Consider the following 27,310-nt stretch of genomic DNA (forward strand, 5'->3'; position numbering starts at 1 on the left):
GCAAATACAACAAATATTTTATTCATTGAAAACTATCCTGTAAAATTACATAGTAATAACCCAGAAGTGGCTTCTTGATGTATTACTATATTTAGATGTATAAAGGGAGTGTGTTGCTGGATACTTTTTAAAAGTGGTTGATACCCATGTACTTGGCATAATAGAAACATCTATGCTATGCTCTGGAATTTTGGTTTGCAATTGCTTGCCTTTTAAAATATTTGTTGTTAAAATCAGGCACTTGCAAAATTTCCACAGTTAGATGAGTTGTAGGTGATCATCTTTTACATTAATGTGGGAATTTGAGCTTCATATCCCTGTAACTTGGATCTCTGTAGATAGAGAGTCACTGTAAAAAAAACTCACAGGGCTATGTTGCAACAATTCTCACCAGGAGAAGGTGTAGGATTACTTATATGACCATTAATTTTTCTGTCCTCTCATAACCCATCTGTGTGTTCTGGTTGACTGGCAAGTGAGTCCTAATTCTGCATTTGACATTGTCAATTCATATGGAAATAATTTCTGTCACACATTTAGCATGACATAACTTATGCAGAGCCACCACCATGTACTTCATAGACAAATATTGACAGGTTCCTATCCAGCACCGTCTGCTATCTTGTGTGCAGCCCTCAGCCACAAACTGAGCTGGGATTCTGTGCAGCTACGGCCATAGAGCAGCAGGGTGAAAGTTGTAGTGTATTAACTTACAGAGCCTTTAGGAGCTCAGATGTCAGCTATCCAGCTACATGCCACCTCAGGGGGACTGCAGGTGCTGCTGCTCACAGAGTGGGTTAGGGTGGCACATTCCAAGAGCAATTCTTTTACTCATGGCTATGTCTAGTGTGCTTGTTTTAATTTGAGATAAATTGTTGCCCTGATATAACCACCAGAATATGAAGTAATAGGAGATTCAGGCTGGTTATCTTCTGGCAACAGCCTGAAATATTTGGATGCAAGTTCATATTTGTATTTTGGAAAGTGGTACACCTTTATATGCCAGCAGGCTGCAGCTGTTGGTCCTGCATGCCCTGTGACAATGTCAAAGTGGCTGATTTGGGACAAAGAGGCTGCATTCATTCATTCTCAGGCAGAACAAATCACATACTCTGAGGCAGAAGAAAATCTGTAAGCTGATGAGCAGCAACCATTCACGTTGCTAGAGGGGGAATTCTGTACTTGACTCTGCAACGTGGACAATCTTTAATGCAAATAGCTGGGCTCCAGGCAAGTTCTTGAGTATACAGAACAGTTGGCATTTCAGTCTGCTACTAAGGTGGCTCTTATTCACAGCATTTGAAATGCAAAACACTGCCACCATCCTGTAGGTACTGTTTGCACTATCACTGTCACTCAGCAGCAGCAGTGAGAACTTATGTAGCTGAATTTTCCTAGGTTGTATGAGAACCAGGGAAGGCCTTGAAATTGCCTCTCATTACACAGCAAGGGACATACATTAGTACACAGAGGAAAGGAAAAAGAGGAGAACATCTGTTACCCTGAATTGGAATTTTTAACTTGCTTCTCTATATTTCAGTCCCTATAAGTGAATCTCCCTAATACATGAAAGTCTTTGGTTTGCAGTTTTTTACTGTATAGAAAATGCATACTCACAGAATATCCGGAGCTATTCTTCTGTGAAAGTACATAAAGCAGTTCTTAAGCAGGAGAGGAAAGGGGCGGAGAGGGGTTGATTTAAAATTTTAGTTTGATATCTGAATGTTTATCAACTCTTCTGAATGCTTGTCACAGCTTAGCAATACAATCTTCAAGTCTTAGTGTGATCCCATGGTAGCTTGTGCTGGGTACAAGCAAGCAGAATATCTCCTTTGCTGTGGGTGTGAAAGGCTCATGCTTTGGCAGAGGAACTGAGAGCCATGACAGTGTACTCAGGGTTAACTGCAAGACCGATGCCACTCAGCACTATCCCACTTGCTCTCACACTTGGAAATGACTAACAGTTTCTTTTCACGTAGACCCTTTCCCTGGAGGCTGGTTGATGAAACCTTTTGGAAAAAAAGATTTGGAGGACAAATTAAAAAGTCTCTCAAAAGAAGCCCCAGTATCCTGTTTAGAGTACAGATGTTACCATTGTGGGAAAAGAGACCTTCGTCTTCTTCCTGATTGTACCTTTGCCAACATACCTTTGACATCAGATATTTGATTTCTCCCCATGAACATTTAATAATAGCACTTTTAATTCTAGAGGAGCTCAAGGTTCTCCACATGAGAAAGATTTGCTGTGCTTCTCCTTTTACAGATTGGGTAGTAGAAGTCCAAAGAAGTAAAGTAAATTGCCAAGATCCAGATTCATGATAAAACTGGAAAGAGAATGGGGCCAAACATTGATCCAGCTTCCAAATGAAAGAGTTGCCATGTTTTCCACCTCTATAAAGGTTTGCTTGGATTTCTTTCTTTCTCTTTTTTTTTTTTTTTTTTTTTTTTTTGTTAGTTCCCAGTGTGTGTGTGCATGGCACTATCTAGAGGATTCCATTGTGTGGGAGCTAGGTTTTGTCAGGCAATCCCACGAGTTCACTGGCACTTCTACTCCCTCTATGGCCTATGCATAAGTCAGTATGGGTAATTTATGGCCTGCAGGTGGGAGTGCTATGTCTGCTGTGCAAGCATTGCACACCGTCATGGGGCAAAAAATGGATGGCAAAGATGCAGTTCCTGAAGAGAAGAGTGAGGCAGGAATCATCTCTAGAAAGCTCAGGCTCCATCTGACAGGCCTCCTTTGGACAGGTGCCTCTGCTGCACCTCCAGAGATTTGCTTTTCCTAAAATATGGCAATATGGGCAAATGCAATATTGATGTCTATCCCTCTGAAAACCAAATATAGTGGTGCATACTCTTGTGCAGTGATCATAAGTCTTTACTAGACCTTCCGTTTCTAATAGGCATCTCTCTTTAAAAGGTCACATTAAAAGGGTAGGAAAAATAATGTAAATACCAAGAGTTAAGCACTGTGGATCATGCCAGCATGCTGAAGTGAGGGAAAGGACTGGAAAAGAATGGGCACTGACAGCTGGGCACTCAGTGAGAGATTTTGAGGTATTTGAACTTTAAAACTGGCAGAATTGATGGCCAGAATGGTTTAACATTTTATAATTAATTTAAGCTATATAAATTATTTTTTCAAATACTTTCTGAGAAGAACAAAGGATGAGAATATGAATATATGGATTACCATTTCTATCTATGTTACTGTGAGTCCAGCCTCATGCTCCTGCCACTATCTGGAAGAATTTGCTTTAGTGGAGCTAAGGTTCAGTGGAGAGCAGGTGCAGTGTGTGGGAAGAACATTTATTTAAACTCTGTGGGCTTTTGAAAGCAACAGTGAGAGAAGTACCCAGTGAAGCTCTCAGTAGTACTGTGCCATGCAGTATTCTGCCACATTCAGGACATCACGTCTCTGTTTCGGAGTGAGGAAGGAGAGCTGTACAAACCAGCTGTGTGTGCAAGAGGAGGGCAGGTGGTCTTTGTTCAGCCAAGCCAAACGAAATGCATTCTGCAAATGTGCTATAGGTTAAGAACACGTTTCTGCTCCAGCTCAGGCGGGATCTAGTGGCCCATGTGTGAGAAAGAAAGATAAAGGGGGAAAAGAGCAGCCTTTGATCAGAGAATTGCATTGCACTACAGTTTGACATAAATTCTGAAGATGCAGATGATTTAAGTCTAACATATGAAAACAACCACTTATTGAGATGTGGCACTTGCAGATACTGTCAAAATAACAATGGCTCCTAAATCAGCTTGTGTGGAAGGACTGTCCTGACCTGTGGGACAGACACCTCCACCCAAGCAGCTATTTATCCTCCAGTATAACTTGCTGCCCAGTGCCAGGGCTTTTGCTGCTGGCACAGGAGCTGGGAGCTGTTGTTTCTGGTATGCACCACTGAGAGCAGTGCTCAAGCAACAGATCCACAGGCTTGGTTGGAAGGTGTGACTAATGTAGCACTGGGGTCTTATGAGACCAGCTGGATCATGTTCTCTTCTTAGAGGCTACATTAGGACAGGGCTTTCTTTGTAAATTTAGTAATGTGTATGTTGATACTACCTCTAAATATATATTTCATATTCCTGCCTCTTTTTATCTTGAAGTTTTGCCATTTTGTGGCTAGTCTGCTGGTACTATTTAAATAAGGCTGATATTAACTAAAACTCTTAAACTTTTGAATAAGTTATGATTTATAATAAGCCTTCTATTACTAAAACATCAAGCAGTTGCAGTGTTTTACGTGTCCCTATTCCAACTGCTTACCATTTCTATGCTTTGATCAACTACACCTGGCAAGTCTTGAAAAAAAACCCTGAAAGTTTCTGAGGAAATAAGGGTGTTTCATCCTAGTTGCTGAAAAACCACACGTTCCTGTTTAGAAATGTGCAATTATTACTTCAGTGAAAACTCCAAGCTTCACAACATTTACCTATTTAATTTTTTACTCACTTTTACCTCCAGAGTTCCTCACCCTCTGGCACATGAATTAATGTTCATGTCTGAGCTGAAGGACTGAAAAAAGTGTTTCTATTTCTGCTTTTTTTCCCAGCAACCTTTTAACTTCAGACAACTTGTTCAGCTTCATAAGAGTGTAGGAATGGTGGCAAGTCACCATCCATGTGCAGTATCTAGTGTTAGTTTGGTACTTTGAATACTGCACTAGGAAAATAGTGCTTCCTTTAGTAAACCCACTCGTTGTTTACTTTGGGATAACTTCATTAAAACTGATTTTAGAGTTGAAGAGGAAACACCTGCCAAGAAGGTGAGGCCTGGTATTTTATATTTTAGAATTCCAGGTCTTTCGTTTATGAAGACCTCATTATTTGAAAACACTATCAAGGTCCTCATATCAGATAATTAATCTCTGTACTAAGTACTAACAGTACTAAGTACTGTTATGTCGGAACATGTGATTCCAATAAAAAAAAAAAAAACAAATTGTGACAGGGAAATACTTTTTTAAAGCTGCAAGGTCCTCCTAGGATAGTTAACTATGTTGCTTTATTTAAGTATGTTTATATTCCCACATGCCTTGGACTGTTGCTGTTACCAACTAGAGAAGAAAAGCAGTGTGACTCGTTCATGAGCATGAGAAAACTCTACCTAAAAGGTGAAGTCCTGCTACTCCTGCAAGGGAGCTGGCCTGAAGGAACTCCAGATTTATGTGTGTCATAATTAGAGGTGGTAACTCAACAAGTCTGTTTATTTCAGAAAGGAAAAGAAATACATTTCCCCTACTACTTACTGATTATAAAACAGTATTTTACTTGCATTTTTCAGTGGGTTAAAATGTGTTAAGTGTCACTTAAATGCATTCCTCAGCATGGAAAGTCTGAAGATAAATGTGTAGATCAGTCAGGAACTCCACTCAGCTCTTAGGAATTTAAGTGCATTGGCATACTCATGCCCTGGAAACAAGTTTTCCCTGAGCCTTCAGAAGTATCGTTTGAAGATCCCCTGTGCCAGGATATTGAAGGATTTATCTTACATATGGAATGTGTGGAAGATAGGGCTGAACTGGTTGATGCACTCCACTGACCGCTTTGGAAAAGAAAAGCCCTGATTATTTAGTTGTTTTGTTGGAATGTTTATATCATTATATTGTGAAAACTTCTAGGTATCAAGGGCTTTCAAGCAGCAGTGCTCACTTGTGTCCAGGGTACCTTAGGCTATCGAAGTCAAAATCTTACAAGTGAGTATGTCCAAAACTGACAACACAGTACTTCTGTTTTTTTCCTTTCTTTCTCCTTTGGACTTCTGAACCTTTAGGATACGCTGTGCTTTTTGAGGTTTCACTGTAGCCACAGGATTTAGGTTCGTTTTAAGGGAAGTCGAGATTTCTTGATGGTAACTCCCTCCAAGACTTGGATCGGACCCAAAGCAGCGGCGGTCAGCAGGAGGAACTGTCATCCCTCAGTTCAGCCATGCCTCTGGGAATGATCACCGTGTCCCAGCTCCAGCTGTCCCCTCGCACACGACGGCCTTGAAAATTGAAAAAGCGAAGGGACTTCTGGCCCAGACCCTCCGGCTAAGCTCTCTGTCCCCTTCATCCCCTCTCAGCCCTTCCTCGCTCGAAGGAGGGGCCAGCCCAGCCGCGGTCCCCTCCGCCCCCCGTGCGGCGGGGCCGGTGCGGGCGGGGCGTGCCCGGCGCTCCCTCGCGGCCGCCGCGATCCCCATTCCCATCCCCATTCCCATCCCCATTCCCAACCCTATCCCCATCCCCATCCCGCTCAGTCCCGCGGCCGCGGGGCCGGTGCTTGGGCGGCTCTTGGGGGGCACGGCAGCGGGCAGGAGCAGCAGCAGCACAAGCCGCAAGCATGCCGGGCAGCGACACGGCGCTCGCCGTGGACAGGACGTACTCGGATCCCGAGCGGCACCGGCGCCGCAAGACGAGGGTAAGGCTGACACAGAGAGAATGAGAGAGAGAGAGAGAATGAGAGAGAGAGAGCAGGCGGCTCGGGGCTGCCCGGGGCATTCGGGTGCCGAGCTCTGACAGGCAGCCGCCAACCTGCGGCACCCTCTCCGTGAGGTCTCCACGTTCGCTAGGCTGATGATCTAAAGGGAAGGGTTTTTTTTTTTTTCCCCTGCGTGATTCTTTCATGTTCGTACTCTGAACGCTTTTTGGTATTGGAAAATGAAATGAAACTGGATATTGACTTCATAGAAACCAATGTTCGAGGTATCCCCTCGATCGAAACTAGAGGGATACACGTGTAATAGAGAATTTACTCACCAGAGTCAACAGCGCCGATGATTTAATGCCATGACTCTTGTCTCGATCACAGTGGTAACACAAGAGTTTGGTTCTGTTTCTCAAGGTTTGTTTAATAAACTCTGGTTTAGCAGATGATTGTATCTGACAGCAGAGAACTATTATGGTTCCTTTTATGAATTTAAAAGAGAGCTGTGGCAGGAATGGAACTTGACAGAAAAAGTGCACCTGTGTGTCCTAGGGATAAAGTAAGAATATACCATATATCCACGACGAATGGCTTTATGGAATAGTTTTTCTTATAGTCTCCTGGCAACTTCATCTTTCTTTATTTCTATGTTTTGTTCATATATATATATATAAACATAAACATAAACATGTACAGGCAAAGCTTGTGATCCTTTCATGTATTTAGTGGCTTTAATGGTTAGTGTTCTCTTGATAAAGGCACTTGGTTTTTTAGTTTAAAATTCTTACCCAAATGCTTAGCTCAAAGATGTCTAAAAAAGTGGCCCTTTCTTGCCATGCACTGCAGGAAAGGAAAAACAAGGTTCTTCTAGTTGACTTGGGGTATTGGCAGAAATTCTGTTTTCTTTTCTGTGCTGAGATCTTGGGTCTGACAACAAATGAACTTTTTGCTTTGAAGTGTGAGGATCAACTATTTGTGAGGGAAGATCTTTCCTAAGTGGTGACTGGGGTAGAGGTTTTGGATTTGGGGGGTTTTATTTTCCTGTACTATGCATTAGCAGTATTCTCCATCCCTTCAGCCCATCAATTGACAGTGATGAAAAGGAGATGGCATGATTCAGATTGCTTCAGAATAATGAAATGCTTTAAAAATTGGTAACCCTATACACTGTGGCATTACTACTCGATTCTACAATGCTCTTCACACTGTAAGGTGCATGTACATGCTAGTCATAGTGGAGTTAGCAATCTTATGCATTTCCTTTGTTCTTCTCTGTTGAAAGTTGAATGAAAGTACATGATTCGTTTCTCCTTCATTAATCTTGCTGTAAGAATAGTGTACTACCTACCTAAGTGTGGCCATGGAGAAAAGTTGCATATCTTCATAATTTTTTGCATATTTAAGGGTTAAACTCTACTCTGTAGTCTAGTTGATTTGCTTAAAAGTATAAAGCATCGTGGCTAATGCTGTGTTGCTTATTGTACTTATGTATTGACTTTTTAATTTTTTTTTTTTAAATCTCATATTTAAAGCAATTTTCTAAAAGCATTGGTCTTCTGTCTGACTTTGGATTTCTTTTAATCAGAATTAGTGTCATCTTCCCTTCCTGTGACCCTGAGGAATGGAAATACAGTTGTATGTAATTGTGATGCTCCAAGGTTTGGGCTTTACGAGTTGTGTCAGATATCACAGAACTTGCAATATAATTGCTGGATATGGTAGCAGTATGCTGTATGTTCCAGATGATGGTAAGATCTTGTACTAAATCTGTTTGTGCTTAATCCAGACAAATTGGTATTTTTCCTGGGTAAATTGCCTGGATAACTTCAACATTTCTCTTACTATCTTAGCTGTAGGGGTAGAAATGGTCATGCACTGGAACAGCAAGAACTGGCGATATTATGTAGAAAAAAGCAAGAAATTAGAATGCTGTTTTTTATTTAGAGACTCAATAAAAATCATCAGAGCAGCTGAAGTTAAAGTTGCCGTTCCCAAACATGGATGGAAAAGAACAGTGCAGTGCATGAACACAACAACACAGAGCTGGGGGGGGGGGTTCTCAGGAGCCTAAACAGACTAGGGAGACTTGCTGTGTGAAGAATGCCTTGGAGCTGGATTTGGTAGCAGGATAGGACATGTTGTGAGGTGAGATCCATTTAATAAAGTCTGGGGAATAGAGAGGTGTCAAAATAGAAGCTGGATCTCCTAGTCTGTATAACATAGGCTACTAAATCCAATTTTTAGTTGTGTAGGTTTTAAAGGAATTCTCCAGCCTATTTAAAGGAATTCTCCAGGTTACTGCATGTGTTTTTTAAGCCCAGCTAAGGACTTTCTTTATGAGAAAGTGACACTTTTTCTCTGGACAGGTAAAATGACAGATCTAAAAGTACTGCTGTATATACTGTAGGAAGGCATCATTAAAGTCAGTTGGCAGAAGTGCTAGAACAATTTACTGTGAATATAGCCTTTGGCATTTGAAAATGGTAGAGTCTGAGGGGATTTAAACATTGCTGCTGAGGCCAAAAAGCTTCTTCAGTGTATAGCAACAGGTCTGTCCAATGCCTTCTCCTTTGAGGCCATTTGAAGTATAAGATACTGTGTGTTCTGCTAATAACTCTCCATATGTCACCTTTTGTGTGAAGTTGCAAGTGGCTGAAAGAGAGAAAATACTTTATTGAAGTACAGTTGGGTAATTCTTAACTTAGGAGAGTCACTGCTGTTGCTGAAGGCCAAATAATTTGAGGGAGAGGCTGTTCTTTCTTTGTGGATGTTCTCTTCCTTGGATGAATCACAAGAGTCCAGCTATGCTGTGTATGGCAATACTGAGTTGCACATAAAACCACTATTACTTGAAGTGTAATGGAATAGTGAGTGCTTTACAGTTCTGCTTTTACGTGGTGAGTGTAGGTTTATAGCCATGTGGTTACCTTAGTTCTGGAAAACCATCCATTTAAGAAGGGTGCCCTTCCAGGAGACTTTGCCTGCCTCTCCTTACCAATAGTACCTGGTCACTATAATCTGGATTACTGCAGATTGCTCCAGTGATGCTGGTGGAATCCGTGGACAGTGCAGCTGTGTAAAATGTTTCTGGTCCTCTCTGCTAATGCCAGTTGCTGCAGCTTCACTGTGCATAATATTCACAGCTGCTAGTTGATTCCTGCAATGCTTCAAATGCAAATCTTTGAAAAATATTCAAAATCAGGACATAAGCTATGAAGCAGAACAAGATCTGGGAACAGGAGTTGCAATTTTAGTTGTCATGAAAAAATTACTGCTCTTGCTGGAATGTAGCTTGTGGGATAGTGTAAAAAGTGTCATAGTGCTTTCTTCAGGGACTTGATTTTGCAGTAAGCATTGTCAAGACTAGGGTGTTCAGATTCTGGCTACACTGTATTTCTTGCTCAGTAAATCCATGCAGAGGTCTATGCAATTACAATAATTAACATACCTCATGCTCAAACTAGGCTGGCTATGCTAACTCGTGCCTCTTTGTGTTGACTTTTGCTTCAAGAGCACTGTGTCAGGACTGCCTTTCAAGGCTCTGTAAGGGTCTATTAAAGCTATCCTGTTTTTAAATCTGTTGATCTGGACATTGCTCTTCACTCTTGAAAGTTTTACCCATTACTGAACAAGAATTCTCCACATTTCACCCGGACTACAAATTTATATGTATGGCTTTGGGGGAGAAAAATCCTTTTTCAGTAAAACTAAAACACATAAATTCCTTTACTGCATCCCATCAGAAGTCTATGTAAAAGTCTGCTTGCTTTTAACAAGTACCAAATGTATTAGAGAGAGACACAGGAAGTTCCAGTTGATTTCTTGCACATTGGAGCCTATTCAGAACTTTCTCTTTATTAGTGGAAAACATACTTAGAATAGTAAGATTTCTTCCTCTATGTAAAACAAACAAACAGACACAAAAAACCTGACCTGGAACAGGTGTGGTTTATTTACTAATGAATAGAGAAGCTTAATTTCAATCTTCTTGTTCTTTCAGCCTCAGTGAGACTAGCAGCAGAATCTGTGTTTTTTTGGATGATTTAATTCCTATGTGATCACACATAAAAGGCTTACACTATTTAAGAAAACAACAAACAAACAAACAGAAATTTACTTGCTTTCTACTGATGAAAAAACATTCCATGGAATGTCTCTTCTGATTTTCCATGTCTCTCTTATGATCCCTCCCATTCATCCTGTCTATAGGCAAGGCAGACTTTAATAATCCCTCCTCATATGTGTGTCTTTCTAAGCCTCTAATCACTTTCATCATCTGTCCTTGAATTCCCTTTATTTCTTAAAATCTTCAGTAGGTTTTGAGGAAATGACATAAACAAACCTAAAAGGATTAAAAACAAACAAATAAAAACCCCAAACAGAATACCCCAGCAAAGCAAACAAAGCAAAGAAATCAAACAACAAAACCCCACCAAGTCTAACCAAAACAAAAAACCACTCCACCCACAGTTTTAGGAGACAGGGACATTTGATCTCCTGGTGTTCTTTTAAATACAAAGATCACTGAGGAAGACATGCCTGTTCTGGGCTCTTGTAACCTGTAACCAAACCTCTCAATATTTTGTGCTTTAAGATCTTACACACACTTTCGCCCACAGTTCCCTCAGGTTTGGACATAAGATGAAAATAATTTGATGAGACAATTTTGCTAGGACCTCCAAGCTTTGATTTTCAATCCACAGTGTACTTAGAAATGTGTGGAACCTGTCAAAGGGTAGCCTGTGTGATCCAGGGGTACTGGAAATAAGGGAGAGAACCCATAATTATAATATAAACCAAAAAAAACTGACTAGTTTGTTAGAACTGAAGAAAAGCCTGGTGTGTTTATTTGAGACAGTAAACTATTGATTAATTTTTCCATTTAGACCTGTTTAAAAAACTTGCTTTTTTATTCCCTAGTACCAGAAAGGAAGTTTTCAAAGTTGTTGTTTGTTTTTGTTTGTTTGTTTGTTTGTTTTGTTTTGTTTTGTTTTGTTTTGGGATTAAATACACCTAAAAGCTAAAGGGCAATGTTAGGTCAGATGAAACAAAAGGGGAAGTTGTTTCTGTACAGCTCAGTTTAGCATTAGTGTGCTCCCCTGATCCTTCAAGGTGAACCTCTTTGGTAGACTTACAGGCTACAAAGGTTGTGTTCTCACCCAATTCATCTTTTCCCTCACCCAAGAAGACAGTTTTAAACAGTAAGTTGAAGAGGGATGCATCTTATTTTTAAGGTTTAAACTGATTTTATATTTGGAAGTCTTTATACTTAGACCTTTCATAATTTTTGATTTTCACCAGGAAAGCTCACATCTCTGAAGACTGTAGATCCTTCTTTCCTTCACTGTGCTGTTGATCCACCCTTGTTGCAGTGGATGGTATTGCTTACAGGACTGGAGAATTCTTATCACCTTTTAAATATTAGGTATAGGCATAAAAAAATGTCACCAGGGGAAAATTGCCAGTCTTCTGATTTGCTTTCCTTTTGAAGGACGTTCAATTGTTCTTCTGTCAAGTTGCCAGTAATGATGCTGGGGATTGTCAAGAGCTCTAGATCCCTGCCTTGCTTATTGTCATCATCTCCATAGGTAGGGCTTTCACTAGGCACCATCCGTCACAAGGTCTGCGCAGAGGCTGAGCCTCCAAAGTTTTGGTGGATTTGACATCTAATCTTGTCCGAGCTAAAAAGATTCCCACTGCACATTGTCCCATTTTGGTTCTTTTGGGAATATTAAAAAGTGTGTAGTTTTCATCTTAAGCCCCACAGTAAGTACGATTTTGGGAAAGACTTGTATGGGAGATGAATTTCTGTGTCGTGCTGGGTAATGGTGGAACATAATTCTCCTTTTTCACTTATGGGTCCAGGTGGAGCATCTTTAAAAAAGAGCATTGCAGTATTTACTACTGAAAGTTTACTGTTCTTCCCTTAGTCTGAAAGAGGGAGGATTAATATGCAAAGCCAAAAATTAACCTGCTGATCTAAAGCCTTCACATATGGGACCAAGTATGTACTAGAATGTCTTGAACCTTACCAGACACTCAGCAGGTGAGAACTCCTCTAAAGCTTTTGTTAAATATCATCATACATAATTTGAGCTTTAATTTAGGGACAAGGAGGAGAGTGGAGCGATTTCTCTACCAAATGAGGTATAAAGAATACCTGCAAATTATGAACTGTGATACTGTTACTATAGAAAACTGAAATAAGGCTTTTTGTTTTCAAAGAAATTACAGAAAAGCTTAATATTGAGAGCTTGCTCACTTCATTATTATTCTGTTCAGGAGTTCCAACTGGATAAAATTCCAGAGGGCTGAAGTTTTGGAAACCACTGGTAGTCATATTTCCTTACTTAGCTCTGTATTTGACATTGTATTTCAATGGACCGTTGATATAAAGTATTTAGCATCAATTCTTGATAATTCTCAGTTAACCTTTACTATAGTAGGCATCTTTTCCTTGGATTTTCCTATTTGTGTACAGTTCAGGTAACAGTTGCCTTCCTTTGTAAATATTTGTTTCAGTGTCTCTGGATGAAGATGTTATGCTGGGGCTGCGAACAATTGACACTGTGCTATTGAATTAAAGTGAAAATGTGATTCAGGTAGTGCTGAATTAATTGGAAACTTTTGACTAACATCAGGGGCCTATGGAACCAAACTGAGATTAATTGGAACTGACTTATGGAAACTTCTCTATATATAAAGTGTTCTTTACAGGATGGGAGGTGCTGCTTCCAGTTGACATTACAGTCTCCTTTAGTTTAAACCAGGATGGTGTAGATAGGTTTTTAACTTTGTTTTTGCTTTGTAAATAAATGGTCTTGTAGTGGGTTTGGCTAAAACTGTATGGAAACCTGTTTAGTTTGTTAGCAAAGATTGTGATAAGAACAGCCACTGTGCCACTGTGTGTGCATCTAAGGACTGCAGCAATTAAATATTCTATGTAATGTGATTGTTTTTTTTTTGTTGAAGTTAATAGAAGTATGGCTTACAAAAGGCTACAACGTGATTGGCTTCTCAAGCACTAAATAAGATTTTTTTTTTAAATTGACTTGCTCCTCCTGTTTAAAGCAAGCTTTTTCAATTGAAGATGAAGCATTATGACAAAAGTTGGTGTTTTGAAGATGGGGAAGACAGCAATGCTCTGGAGTTAATGTCTAAGCATTAAGTAGAGCTAGTGCAAATGTAAAACTTTCATTCTTAAATAAACAAACCAAACCTGATGTTGCCTACTGCCGCCTAAAAAGCAAGCAACACAGCTTACAAGAAATGTGAGGAGTCAGGGTTTTAGGGTTTTGAGATTATTAAATCTAAGTGAGTTTCTGAGTGGGCTTTAACTGCTAGACTACAAGAATTACTGTTACAAGAAGAGAAGCCATGTTAGGGTACGTTGATGTAGCAGGTTTATCTGGTTTTACAGCATTCCAAGTTATTCCATACATGTAATACAGAAATTAGAATTCAGCTAGTGCTCATTGTTCAAATGCAAAATTATATAAATATGCAGAAAATGTAGTGCTTTATACCAGCTTGTCTGTACAGGTGAGTGATGTGCAAAGATCTAAATTGACAGACCAAGTACAACTGACTCTTAACACTTTTCCAATTCAGGGCAGTACAGTTTAGTGGCTTTAAGTGCACTGATGACATGCTAAGATTTACTGCTTCACCCTCACTTCCTAGGAAATTAATTCATATGAAATGGGAGCTGGCTGTGTGACTCCAGCGGCCATTAACTCTGTTTTGGATTATTGCAGACAAGAAGCTTTGGAACTTAGTAGGATCAAACCCAGTACTAGTCTGAAAGAGACATTTAGTGTCAGAAGAAATAAATGTAGAGGTCTTGTTAGTAAGAGCTGCCTAGGTCAGGTGTGAGGACCTTTCTTACCTAAGAAAGACCAAAGATTACTTGGCTGATCCCTCATTCATGACTGCTTCTCCAGGCTGCAGCACTGCAGGGTGCCACCTTCATCCTGACAGCTTTCCTCCAGCTGCTCAGAGCTGTCTTGCACTAAGTCCATTAGGGGCACCCAGCCTGGGGCTCCTTCGCCCTCCCTGTGGTCATGCTGTGCTTACAGATACTGCACCCGGACCAGCGCCATGCTCCCTCACTCCCTGTACTGGGGCTGAGAGGCAGGGGAAGTGTGGGTGTGACTGGGCAGCAGCTTTGGACATATTTGGGGCAATAGCAAGGAATGGAGAAGATAGTAGGGAAACATGATGAAGAGAGGAATAGAGGTGGGATTTCATTTGCTTAGCCTAAAATGGATACACTGCCCAGAATAGAGCCCACTCCAAAGGCCAAGTGTAATTTTCTTTTTACCCTTCTTTAGTCCACACAAGATGACTTGAAAGCAGAGTATTTGATATTACTACAGCTCCTGATTTCATATCAATATGAGATTGATGGCATGATGATGCTATGATATTTGATATTACTCTACCTACTGATACATGTGCATAATATGGGATTGCGTGGCTCTATGTTAGGAATCTTTGTTTTACTAGAGGTTTTGGCAGGAGTAACGTAATCCTGTGACATGGTTGTCCCTTATATGTTTTGTCAGGATGGGAAAGTGTCTCTTCACTTCATCAGGTTTCTAATTTATTTCTTCTCCCATCCCTGCCATGTCCAGGGAAAGAGACCATCTTCTTCCATTCCCCTCTCCTGCCATACCTTAAGGAAGAAATCTGGCTTCATTTTGTCACCTGTATCCAGTCCTGTTTTGCAGCAAATTGCAAAGTTTCACCTTGATGAGAAAAAGAGGAATTACAGCCTTCTCCTAAAATAAGAGTTAAAGGGATATTCTTAGTTGTCTCTTTTAAAGCCAGATAGTAAATGTCAGCAGGCTGATTCAAGATGCCAGGCTTCTGGTCTGCTAAAATGGGTCCACAGAAGGTTTACAGTGAGTTTGCCATACTCTTATGCTGTTGTCCTGATCAGGTTTTTGTGCAGGTCTCTACACTGGAACCCTTTCTTCGCATGTGAATTGATGCAATGGGTGACTGAGGCCCTTGTGATGCCCAGCATCATCACAAGCAGGTACTGCTGCTTCTGGTGAGGGACTGTGATCTGTACAAGAGTTATGCTCCTCATCTCATGTGAAAGTGGCGTGGATTTAGCAGGCTTTTGTAGCAGAGGCATAGGAAGGCTGGGGATGAGAGACAGAGCAAAAGCATTTATGAACAAGACCTGAGGAAGATTTAAGAGGGTAATAGTGAAGACAATGAAAAGTTTCTTGAGCAGTGAGAGCTTCTCCTCTGGTTGCCAATAGTTATATGAAGAAGTTCTGAGACAGTCCTTGTTGGCTCTTGCATGTTTTGTTCCTATGAACTGTATGAATGTGGTTATGAGTAATTTGTCTTGGGAAGCACCAAGAAGCATTACTGCCTGTAAGAGCTAGATATTTATTGGTACTCATAAAAGGAAGTGTGCCATTGTTGGGTTATTCCTTTGTGCTTTTCCGGTGTTAACTCCTTTGGTATCCACTCTCTAGTGCAAAGGAGAGATCCTATTGAGCAAATCTTCTGTTGATGATATTTAAAAAACTGGTTTCAATGCTTTTCTACCTGAGGGACATCACTGTGTCTTGCAGCATAAATGTAATGTAGAAAAATGTGCACCCATAGTTTTATGAGCTTTTATTTTGCCTCAAAGGAACTCTATTTCTCTTTTTTTTACAAAGTAACTGGCAGAGCCTGAATAGCAGCTGAGTTCAGGAGGATGAATAAGACATGACCTAACAAAGCTCAGGCTGAAAGTGATAGAGGGAAGTCTCTGGTGACCTTCATAAACCTAGTTGACAAGCTTTGGTTTGTGTTTGTTGATGCCAGAAGCTATGATATTTTTGGGGGGCTGGGAAGCTGGGCTTTAAGTGCAGGAGCTTTGAAATTTGTTCTTTAAAAGATGTTTTGACCTATGTTGTCCTTTTTCATACATACTTTAGGTGGAATTTCTTGTTTTTTAGCAACTATGTGTATTACTCTGTAGCCTGTGTGCAAACTGCTCTTTAATTTTGAAGAATTTCTTTTGCAATAAAGATACACCCACTTGTGGTGTTTTGGAACAAATAGCCCAGGCCTTTTTGAGATACCCTTTTTTGGACTTGAGAGAGTCAGCTAGAATAATCTTTGTGTGTACTGTGCCATTATGCAGTGTGGCACTTAATGTCAGAGAAGGATGAAGATCAGCGATTTCCTTGAAGAGAGTCTGTGTTTTGAAATGAAGTCTATAGCAGTGGTGACAACTCTAGCCTAAGGCTCTGGTGACATGGGCTCAGGCTACTGTGACAGCTCTCAGCCCTTGTATAATAGTGGGAGTCATTTAACCTCTCTGAAAAGAGTGGCAGCATGCACAGGGGAGAGGATGAATACTGTGAAGAATACATATTTCGGAATAGCCATCCAAGTGGATACTTCAAGGAAAAGTATACCTTACTATTATACTATTATACCACCTTATACTATTTTTGGACTTCTAAAAATATACAGTGGATGCATATTCCTCCTTTCTACATCAGGCAGCTTTTAAGACTATCTGCCATAGGTGCTTCTTCCCTTCAAATTGTGCAAGTCTTGTGTAACTGAAATTGGGCATTTTCTCTTAAGGCAGTTGTGCTCCCTTTGTAGTCAAGAGTGGGAAAGCACTTGCAGTTATCTGTCTCATCTCTGTTGATTTTGAAGAAGCTCATACTACATCACTTAAAGCTGTATACCTGGAGCTGAGCAAGACTAAATCTAATCTAAATAGCTGTGACAGTGAATATTGCAAACACTGCATAAAAGATGCAAGTTTCACTGTTTTTCATGCATTATAGAGCTAGATGTATGCACTGAATATCTAGACATCTGTGCCAAATTGCTCTTGAGTGGGACTTAAAGTTCTTTCTCTTGGGCAGAAAAGCAAAATAGTTTTCTGGCTCTCCCTCTTACATAGTACATTCTTAATATTACTGAGTCTTCATTTCGCTTATGCATAATTGTTTTAGGAAAACTTAAAATAAACCAACCCTGTCTTTTTGCCAGCTTTGCCATTATGCAAAATATCATTGGTCTCTGATTGTTCAAAAATTTGGCAGTACAGGATGTTACCTTTCCTTTCCCATTGCTTTTTTATATATAAAGGAAGAAAGGTGAAAGAATACTGATATATTGTGACTTGGAAAAATGGAGAGGAGTATTAAATTTACCTTATTGTTACTGCAAGAATGTCTGATTTTAGAAAAAGAAGCCTATGATTATTTTGTAGACTCCCTGATAAGAAGGCTGTGAGATGTCTCTGTTGTGCTTTAACCCCAGGCAGCCACCAAGCCCCAGGCAGCTGCTTGTTCACTCCCCCTCCAATGGGACTGGGGAGAGAATTGGAAGGCTGAAAACTGGAAAACTCATGGGTTGAGATAAGTACAGTTCAATAGGGAAAGCAAAAACTACATACAGGCAAACCAAAACAAGGAATTAATTCACTGCTTCTAGCGACAGACAGGTGTTCAACCATCTTCAGAAGAGCAGGGCCCCAGCAGTTACTTGGGAAGACAAATGCCATCACTCTGAATGTCTCCCCTCTTCTTCCTTCTTCCCCCCCCTTTATATACTGAGCGTGATGCCACGTGGAATGGAATATCTCTGTGGTCAGGTGGGTACAGCTGTCCTTGCTGTGTCTCCTTCCAAACTTCTCGTGCAACTCCAACCTTGCTGCCAGTACAAAAAGCAGAAAAGGCCTTGGCTCTGTGTAAGCCCTGCTCAGCAATAACAAAAACTTCTCTATATTATCAACCCTGTGTTCAGCACAAATCCAAAACACAGCCCCATACCAGCCACTGTGAGGAAAATTAACTCTACCCCAGCTGAAACCAGCGTAGTTGCATAAATTCACTTTATTTATATCCCTTGCACATTGCAATAAGTTCCTTAATTTCTGGTTTTAAGAGGAAATTTTTCTCTCTCATTTCATCCAGTATAATTTGCTAATTGTAGAGTTGTGAACTCCTCATGGTTTAGTGAGACAAAATTTTAATAGCTGTATCTGAATTCTTACTTAAAAATTATCACTGTGTGTTTCTATGTAGGGTCAAGCATGTTGTTTGTGATGTGGCTGTTTTGGTGACTAACAGTCTGATGTACTGGTAAATACATACTTTAGTGAAGGAAGGGTTAGTGAATTGGAAATGGAAATAAATTCTCATTCCAGTATGGTTTTGATCAGGCTCATGTCATAATATACAGAACCATTGTGTCAGTGTGGTTTAAGGTTGCAGAGCAGCTTAGAAATATTTTATGTGAACTGAGTTTCTGAAATTCCAATGTAAGGAGCAGTGAACTTTTCATATATTTTACTAGCCAACACATGAAGCAATGTCTTCAATTACTTAATAATCACTCTTTGCTGGATTTGGGGAAGCCTTGATTTTAGAGTGTAATGCCTTGTACCATTCACTGCTGTTATTAACATACTATCAAGATGCTGTTCTGAGACTTGTGATAAACTTGCATTGTTCACTCTCTCTTTTTTTATTATTTTTTTTATTCCTGGAGCAGACAGGTCCATCTGTTGTCATTATCTTTGCAACAGCCATAAGATTTAGGAGACTGTCATGTTAACAAAGGTACAAAGTGTTGTCCACTCAACAGCTCATTTCCAAGTACAAAAACCCCTTGACATTCTTACAACAGACGTGCTTGTATTTTTTTGAATGGTGAATGCTCAGAAGTGTTCCTTAGGCTAATGCTATGCTCAGCTTTCTTCTGTCAACATTACAAGCACCATAGACAATTCAGTTTATGAGACTTCTGGCTAAAATCATGGTGTTACGTGCAAAAGTAGAATCCATTTGGCCACTGAAATACTAATACTTTTAATAAAAATAATTAACACATGTTGTTATTGTAATTTATACTGGCCAATAAATCCCAAAAGAGGATATGTCTTGAGCCTGTATCTATGTGGTAGCTCACAGATGAACAATTATTAGCAGCAGCTTCCTAATCTTCATAGTCCTTAACTCTGTTCTACCAATTTTGTCCTTTCATAATGATGTTGACAAACTGTAATATCTCTACAAATTTCCCCAGAGATGGAAAGCTGCAGGGATTGGTATGAAATCTAGGACCCAGAAAAAAGAAAAATAATAGCATTCTGTGTATTTCACATAGTGTAATTTAGGAATATTTTTCCCCACAAGCGAAACATTGGAGGAAAAGATTAGTTAGCTTTTTCTAAGACAAATACAGTATTCATCCTTCTGTTCTGTTTGTGCTCATTTTTGTAAAAGCAAAAGATAGGTTGCATACAAATAAAGTATGGAAAGGGTATAAATATTTTATATGCTTGTAATGTATGTCACCTATGTGCCAATAACAAGGAGGAGTGGTTGAGTGTAGAAGAGAAAGATCTAACTGCAGGTAAAGAGAGTAAATCAAGATAAAATCTTTATTCATGGTACTTTTTGAATTACTTTCCGAACTTGAGGAACAGCAAAAATACATTACTCCTTTGGAAAGGAAGCCTACTAAGTTTACAAATGTAATTTAATGTTAGGAGCAAGGAATTTCCTTTAAGTCCTTTGTTTCTCTCCTGGAAAATATTTTACATGTTTCCTGAGGCTTTTTTATCATTCAGATTTGTTTAACTGAGTTATAGACTGCCTAGTAAATATGACTGGAGAGTAAAGGCTTCAAAGGTAATGAGCCCAGACATGCCGTGAAAATTATTTTCACCTGTCCTCACTAGGCACCTATCCATTCTTGTAGGGAGTGGAAATCAGAGACAATTTTCCTGTTATCCACTGGCTGGCATGCCAGTCCATCAGCAGGCAGACAGTTTAAGACTATCTAAAGAATATGCTTTCTTGCCCATTTCTTGGGCCAGAAAGGTTTTGCAAGGGACACTGTTGAAGTTGAAGCTGCAGCCATTATAAAGGACAATTAAGAACATTGGAGCAAGCAGAAAATATGCTATAGCATTTTGGGGACATAAAAGAATCTGAGGGGTGGAGTGAGGAGATCTGGGAAGGTGCTGCTGCTGTTGTTGCTTTACAAAATAAATCTAAGGTCCATATGTTGCCACATTTGGTTGTTTTTGCTGAACTTTGTTTCTGCAGGATTGTGAGAGATTATACAGCAGACTATCCCTGCCTCTTCTCTAGCAATTCACATGTGTCCAAGGGAATACAGCAGTTGTTCTGTTCTGCTGTTCACGCTGAGTTAAGGCTCAGTCTCTAAGTGGTGCCTGTTCAGGTGTAGCATGTGCCCTCCGATCACAGAATCATAGGCTGGCTTGGTTTGGAAGGGACCTTGAAGATCACCTACGTCCAACCCTCCTGCCATGGGCAGGAACCTTTCACTAGCCCAGGCTGCTCAAAGCCCTGTGCAGCCTTGCCTTGAAGTCCCTGATAGGGTCACTTTGTTCTGGTGTGGTGCTTGGTGTTACTCAGAGTGCTTCCTGCCACAATTGATCTGCAGCATTAATCCTGTATCCACTCCATTTTGATGTGCCTCTTTTCTTACCAAATCATTGCTGTCTTCATAAACAAGAGCTGTGAGAAGTGCTTGTGTGGATACACTTGGACTGCATATTTGAAATTATAGCTGGATTAGTCCTTGTTTTTTGTTTTTTGTTTGTTTGTTTGTTTTTGTCTTTGTGACCATTTCCACGGTTGCATTTCTTATTTGAAACTAAAACTTTAGTCTTTAGTTTTAAACAATTGTTGGTCTTGATCTTTTTCTATCCATATTTCATGAGCTAATTTAAGATTCACAGAGGCTAGTGTTAACTAAATTTGAGCATGTGTTTCATCTTGTAGGGGATAAATGGAAACATCTTGTCAATCTATATTTTAAATTCTTTCTCCAAGAATGCATAGTATTCATTGCTGTCTAGTGGTTTGTTTGATTTGGGCCTTTTTTCTGCCAGTAGATGCATTTAACTCCATTTGACAGTGTTTCAGTGCCTTCAGGTGCACAGTATAGTGATGTTCCTGATAACTTTTTTGAGAATCTGGATTCATCCATGCTTGTGGATGCAAATAGCAATTGATGTTGGTCAAAAATTTGAAATGCTGTTCTGCACTGCTTAGCTGCCACACAGTGTGGAAGAATGGCCTTTACTGAAGTAACGCTGGTTGCTGCTTCTGAAACTCTAGAGGTCTTGACAGAGCTCTGGAGTTTTCAATGTGCTTCATTCCTGTGCATACTTCATTTTCATGACCACTGAAGCAAGAAAATCATGACCTTCATAAAAAATTAAAAATTTTGCTTTTTTGGAATGAATTGTTGTGTGGTATCTCACCAAATATTGTGTTTTAACAGCTTGCCTTTACATCGTGCATTTTCAATAATTAAAAAATAAAAAAAGCAACATAATACATGTTCGACTTTGCTGCATGCAGGGCTGGATACTGCTGGTAATTTTTTAGCTCTGGTTCGGTTTTTGCTTGCCAAACTTTGGACATCCATATTAAGATTCATAACCAGAAGAACTGAAGCTTCAGGTGAATAAATAATTTGTTTTTTGATAATTTTCCTATTAATTTTACCAATAGAGAGCATGCTTGTCCAATAAGATGTACCAAAGGATGCAACCTGTTTTGTGCAGTTACTTGCTGTACTCTGTCAACTTGATGAAAATCTCTTTCATGAGTATATTTAATAGAAAAAAATAAAATCAGTAGAGTTATAAAATAACATGAAGCATTCAACCAGAACAGTTAAAATTGTTGTAACCAACAGCTTGAGTTCTTAAATATATAAATATACACAGAGGATCTCAGCTGAGTCACAGGCTCTCATGGCTTGATTTCAAACTAGAGTGCCATCACCTCTCTTCAGTGTTAAATTATTCAGGTATATAAGCCAGTTCAGTCTACCATGATTTTAGAGGTAACTTGATGGCACTGATTCTGTTATGTGTTTGCTGAAGATGTAAGAACAATGTTTGGAAAGTAGGTTTTGCCTTCAGTACATTTAAATGCTCTAGTTTGCATGCAAAACTTGCATGTTTTCCTTGGTTATTGTTGTCAATATTAAGTAGTTATGGATGATTTTTGAATAAGCTCTATTCAGATCGTAGCTGGTAGAGCATTACAGCACAGTTGCCTTTTAATGGGAGAGATGTGTGCCTTGGACATTGGTGATTAATAATGTACTAAAAAAATGGTCCAAAATAATTTTTTTTACAGGAATAGGACAAAAACTAGACTAAGCCTGTGTCGTAGAAGTGGTGCAGCACAAGTGAGCTGCTGCTGAACTAAAGGAAAGGAGTCTGTTGGGGACCTTGAGTATTCCCTGACAGATTGTTTGCTCAACTCCATGGGAATCTGCATTTCTGAAGTGTGGAAACTGACTGAAGCCTCTGTGCTTCCTGAGGCCTGTTGGGTCCAGCACTGTATGGCATCAGGGCAGCAAGTTCACTGCTGAGGAATAAAAAAAGCAAGCCCAAGAATGCAAGGCAACATGCTAGTGTGCCCTCCTGTATTTCTTCAAAATACGTCTGTGGTGTGAGGACAGCTTTCCGTCTTCCTGAGGCATGTCCTTGCTGTCTTAGTATCTTTTATAATCTCTCCACAAATCTTGGGGTCTCTCTTCTGGAGAGGCAAAGGGATGTCATTGTCTTCGCTGTTGGTTTTGTGGTTGGGATGTCTGCCTTGAAGTTGTGAGCCGGGACATGTCTTAAGATGAAAAGGGCCTAGAATCCAACTGTTCGTTTCTTGATGGACAATCTTGGCTGATAAGTAAACCTACTTCCTCCATGCCTCCTGCTTGAAGACACGTATGACTGAACATGTAATTCATGTATGATTAAGTATTTCTTCTCCACTAATTTCTGCAGTGAAATCATGATGCATTTTGCATCTGAATTGATTCACCTGGTTGTGGTAGGGTGCCCTCATTTGTGGACTATTGTGGAGTCATTTGCAAAGGAATCTCTGGAGGAAAGGAACAAATTATTCAGGAACACACATTTTAAAGTATGTGAAATAAAGGGAAAAGAAATCAGGAAATGACTAAATGCATCTCACTTGGCAAAGTGACATTTATTTTAGTACGAAGTCTTCACACTGCCTGTGGTAGTTCTCTTGTAGGTTGTTTAGAATCATGGCTCTGTTTCAATCAGATGCTTTTGAAGTATTATTACCATCTTTCCAGTCTTTGTTAATTGAGTGTCACGAAAGAGAGACAAAAAATATGTTGGTAATTTTTTTCATTATATAGGTATCACAGTTATTTAATTTATCCTATTAGTTTCTGTAAATTAAAAAAAAAGCAAAAGTTTGGCAAAAAAAAGGGAAGTACATTTTATAGTATAATATCTATGTCCTTGTCCCAGAGTAGCTATAGCATGGTGCAATGGTGACTTAAAGCAGATGTTCTTGCTTGACAGGCAAGTGGCAATCTAGATAGCCTCACAAGTAGATTGTATCTGATGATAACTTAGTGCTTAAGCTTTCATTACTGATCTGTGTTTGTTTTGTTTTGGTTTTATATATGATCCCTTTCATACTTTTTTTGTGTTTCTGAGAAGCAAGGGCGCGTACACAAGAGCGTAGAAAGGAAAGTTTCTTCCAGGCTTGTGAGCATTGCTGAGTGGCAGAGCTTGTTACACAGCTTTTGGAGGTGCTTGTTCTGCTTTTGCATTGGCTCATATTCTTGCAGCTGCATTGCATTGCTGCAGTTAACTTACTGTTAGACTCCTAGAGCTGCTCTTCCTTTCCTTGTAAAGTTGTGTAACCTAAACAGTATCTTGACATTTGATAAGGCATCTTTGGAGAGAGACTAAGAATGACCCACAAGAAAGATTGTGCTTGGGTAGGGAGATTATTTTCTTCAAATTTCCCAATGTCAGTGGATACTGATATGATTTATAGGAAGTTATGCCACTAGTGAGAAATTACATGGTTCTGTTAGAATGTTAGATCCTGGCTTCAAAACCCCTTGTCTCTGAGGTGGGAAAAATCAAAATTGAGTCAAGAAATTTTTGGGAGTAGGTAGATCTTACAGAAGTTCTTGGTGAGGGGAAGGTACTCACCTGTTACAAAATATGTTAATAGAAAAGTGGGAGGGAAGCAGTTACAGGGAAGGAAGTGAGAATTGAAGAGTTGACAAAAAAGTAGAGATAGAGGAAGGGGGGAAAGGGTAAGGGGAAAGCCTGATTTCATGTGAGGCAAAAACTCACATGAGCTTCTGCTCACATGCATAAAATTCAAAACCTGTTGTTTAGTCAACAAGCTGTAATTTGAAGTAAAGTCCCTGTATGTGGCATCCTCCCATCCTTCAAGAAGGAGCAGAACAGGTCCTGCAGTGTCCTCCCTGATCTTAACACGTAAAAAATTCCAGGCCTTCCCGCTTCACCCGAAATAGTGACTAGTTCAGCTTTCACCTATGGAAGTGGCTACCATCATTACTCATGGATGCCAGCCATGTCATGCATAAGATACAGCGAAGACATAAGAGCCTAAGTTACAATTTTTAGGTAGCAGAATCACTATGTGCAAGGTGTTAGATTCCTGTGGTATCAGACTGGGGATGAAATTTCACCTGAAGTGGCTGTAGGAGCTATGTGACATCTAAATGTAAGCACAGATCAAGTATCTGTGGTTGTCAAAGACACACTTTATTTACTTTTGGCCTGTCATGAGTCCTTGGATGTTTCAGCATGGAAGAAGTTGTGGAAATCTCTCTTCTGTGGACCGGTAATCATAAAGTCCTAATCTTAAGAATTTGTGCTAAATTGGACCCTCTCCCCACCCCCAAAGCACACTCAGGTAGAAACACTGAGTGAAAAGGAAAGAAGTAAATAATGTTTTAATACTTAGAACTCATAATTGGTTCGAAGTGATTATTAGATTTTGTTATTTTCATCTCTAGCTCATATTGCCTTGTCAGTGTGTCTATGTGCTTTGGGGGTGGGGAAAGAGTCAAATTCCTGTGGAATAGATCATTGAATGCACCTGGCATGGCTATCTCAATGAAGGCTTTGAGATAGTTTGTCACTGGAGCTTCTCTTGCAACTAGTAGAGTTTTTCTAGGACTTGGCTTTTTGCAGATCAGAAGTACAGCTCAAATCATTGTGGCAGGTTGTTGCAGAGACAGGTATCTAGAACTACCAGTTATAACTTTTAAATTCCACTGTGAATGTTAACTCTTCAGAGATCATAGACTCAAAATACCCCAACTCTGAAAATATTACTCTAAAAATATTTTGACCTTGCTAGACTTGTTCACTGTAATGCTGGCAGGCTGCCAAGTCTGTGGGAGTTATTTTATGTACATTCATATGTAGTAGTCTGTTAGAAGACCAGTCTGTTAGTGAATCTGCTGAATCCCTTACATTGTCTTTGAGTTACACTGTGAGATTTTTGTCTGACAGCAAGATAACTGCTTGTAGCTGGGTCTCAGCATTCAAGGCAGTAACACAATTTTCCTGGTTGTTGCTACCTGCAAGGAAACTACCAATCTTCTGAAACAATGTCCTTCCCAGTAAGTACTTCCAGGATAATTCCTTTCCTTTCCCTCCAGATAACAGTAAAACTTTACGAAACTCGAGATCAGTTCTGACACAAGTTTCATGCATTAGGTAGTTAAATATCACAATACTGTGATATTTTAAACATAGTAAGAATTTCTATTATATGTTACCCTATGTGATCCAGAAGCCATCTATAGAACTTGAAAAAGCAGTGTTAAAATGGGATGCATTTTTTATTGTACCACATTGTGTTTTCAGTTATTTACATGCTACTAACCCCCACCCCAGTTCTGCACTCTAAACAAGGATGCATTCACAGCGTTGTGCATGAATCTCTTAACACCTGTATTGGGAAGTTAGTACCAGAAAATAAATGGACCTAAACCAGCTCTTCAGTGAAAAGCTAAATAAATGACAAATCATTGTTTTTGCTATTCTATTTTTAGTCTATTTTACTAGTCTATTTTTAATTACTTTTAGTAGTATTTTTAACTTTTCCATGTGCTTATGAGTTGTTACATGGATATCCCAGTACCTGTGGCTAAGCATCTGAAAATGTTTGAACATATATCTGGATTTATTTTGGTGAATCTTTGACTTTCAGCTAGCAAACAGCCCGAATGGGCTTTTTCAATATCTTATATAGCTTTCAGATTGTATGACTATTGTCTAAATATTGTTAAATTATGCAGAAGAACATAACACCTGGTGCATTTATTTCTGTACTGACCTTTATTTTTATAACACTCTTGTTAAAGCAGTAAATGAACAAGGAAGATAATAAAAAGCACGTAAAAAGCCTACAGACCAAATGGGATGAATAATGAAGTATGTCAGTTTTTACCATAAAGTTAAAATGTTGCAGTGTTTCCTGGTTAGTACCAGAAGCATATGTAGGGACAGACTTAAAATCTAAATTTGGAGAGCAGAGTGGTAAGAGCTGCTATTTGCTCTTTCCATTGTGAGAGGTCAGAGTTCCGTACAGTCATATTTGCATGGAAAGTTTTAGTCCAGTGCAAATCACTGCAATTCATTAAAGTTTCCCAGAGCACTTAATGAATGTGTGCGTATCTAAAGACTTCCTCTCTAGCTGAAATGGAATAAAAGACATTTAGGCCATTTTGAGTTGCTGAAAAGTTAGGTAATTTTGCTTTTCATTTACCACCTGCTTTTCTTCCTCACCTCAAATTTTGTTTTATTATAAGTAATGTTAAGTCTACAGGAGCTAATTTTTGAAATCAGTTTCTCCCCGAATCTATGTTTTTCTTCCACTTGCTTACCTGCAGGCAGACTGCTTTGATTGTAACATAAATGCCAAGAACTATCAGACTTAAGCTGAAGTAGCTTTCTTTGCAGTTTGCATTATGATTTCTTGAAGTCATTTGTGTGTTTCTCAAACCTGTCATGTAGCTGACTTGTCAGTACAGAAAATATTTGTCAGTCTGT

General features: G+C 39.5%; 1 protein-coding gene across 4 annotated transcripts in view; it reads left to right on the plus strand.

Annotated features, from left to right (window-relative positions):
• The window catches only part of TMCC3 (transmembrane and coiled-coil domain family 3), a 101,502-nt gene that overhangs the window by 54,939 nt on the left and 19,253 nt on the right, over positions 1–27,310 (plus strand). Inside the window, exon 1 of one of the 4 annotated variants that reach the window (XM_062492373.1) lies at positions 6,236–6,399. The exons of the other annotated variants lie outside the window; for them this stretch is intronic. Within the exon in view, the coding sequence (XP_062348357.1) occupies positions 6,322–6,399 (78 nt within the window). The 5' untranslated portion in view covers positions 6,236–6,321. Of the gene's footprint in view, positions 1–6,235; positions 6,400–27,310 lie in introns of those variants that run through there. 4 annotated transcript variants of the gene reach the window in all.

This window comes from Cinclus cinclus, chromosome 4, assembly GCF_963662255.1.
Source record: "Cinclus cinclus chromosome 4, bCinCin1.1, whole genome shotgun sequence".
NCBI lineage: Eukaryota > Metazoa > Chordata > Aves > Passeriformes > Cinclidae > Cinclus > Cinclus cinclus.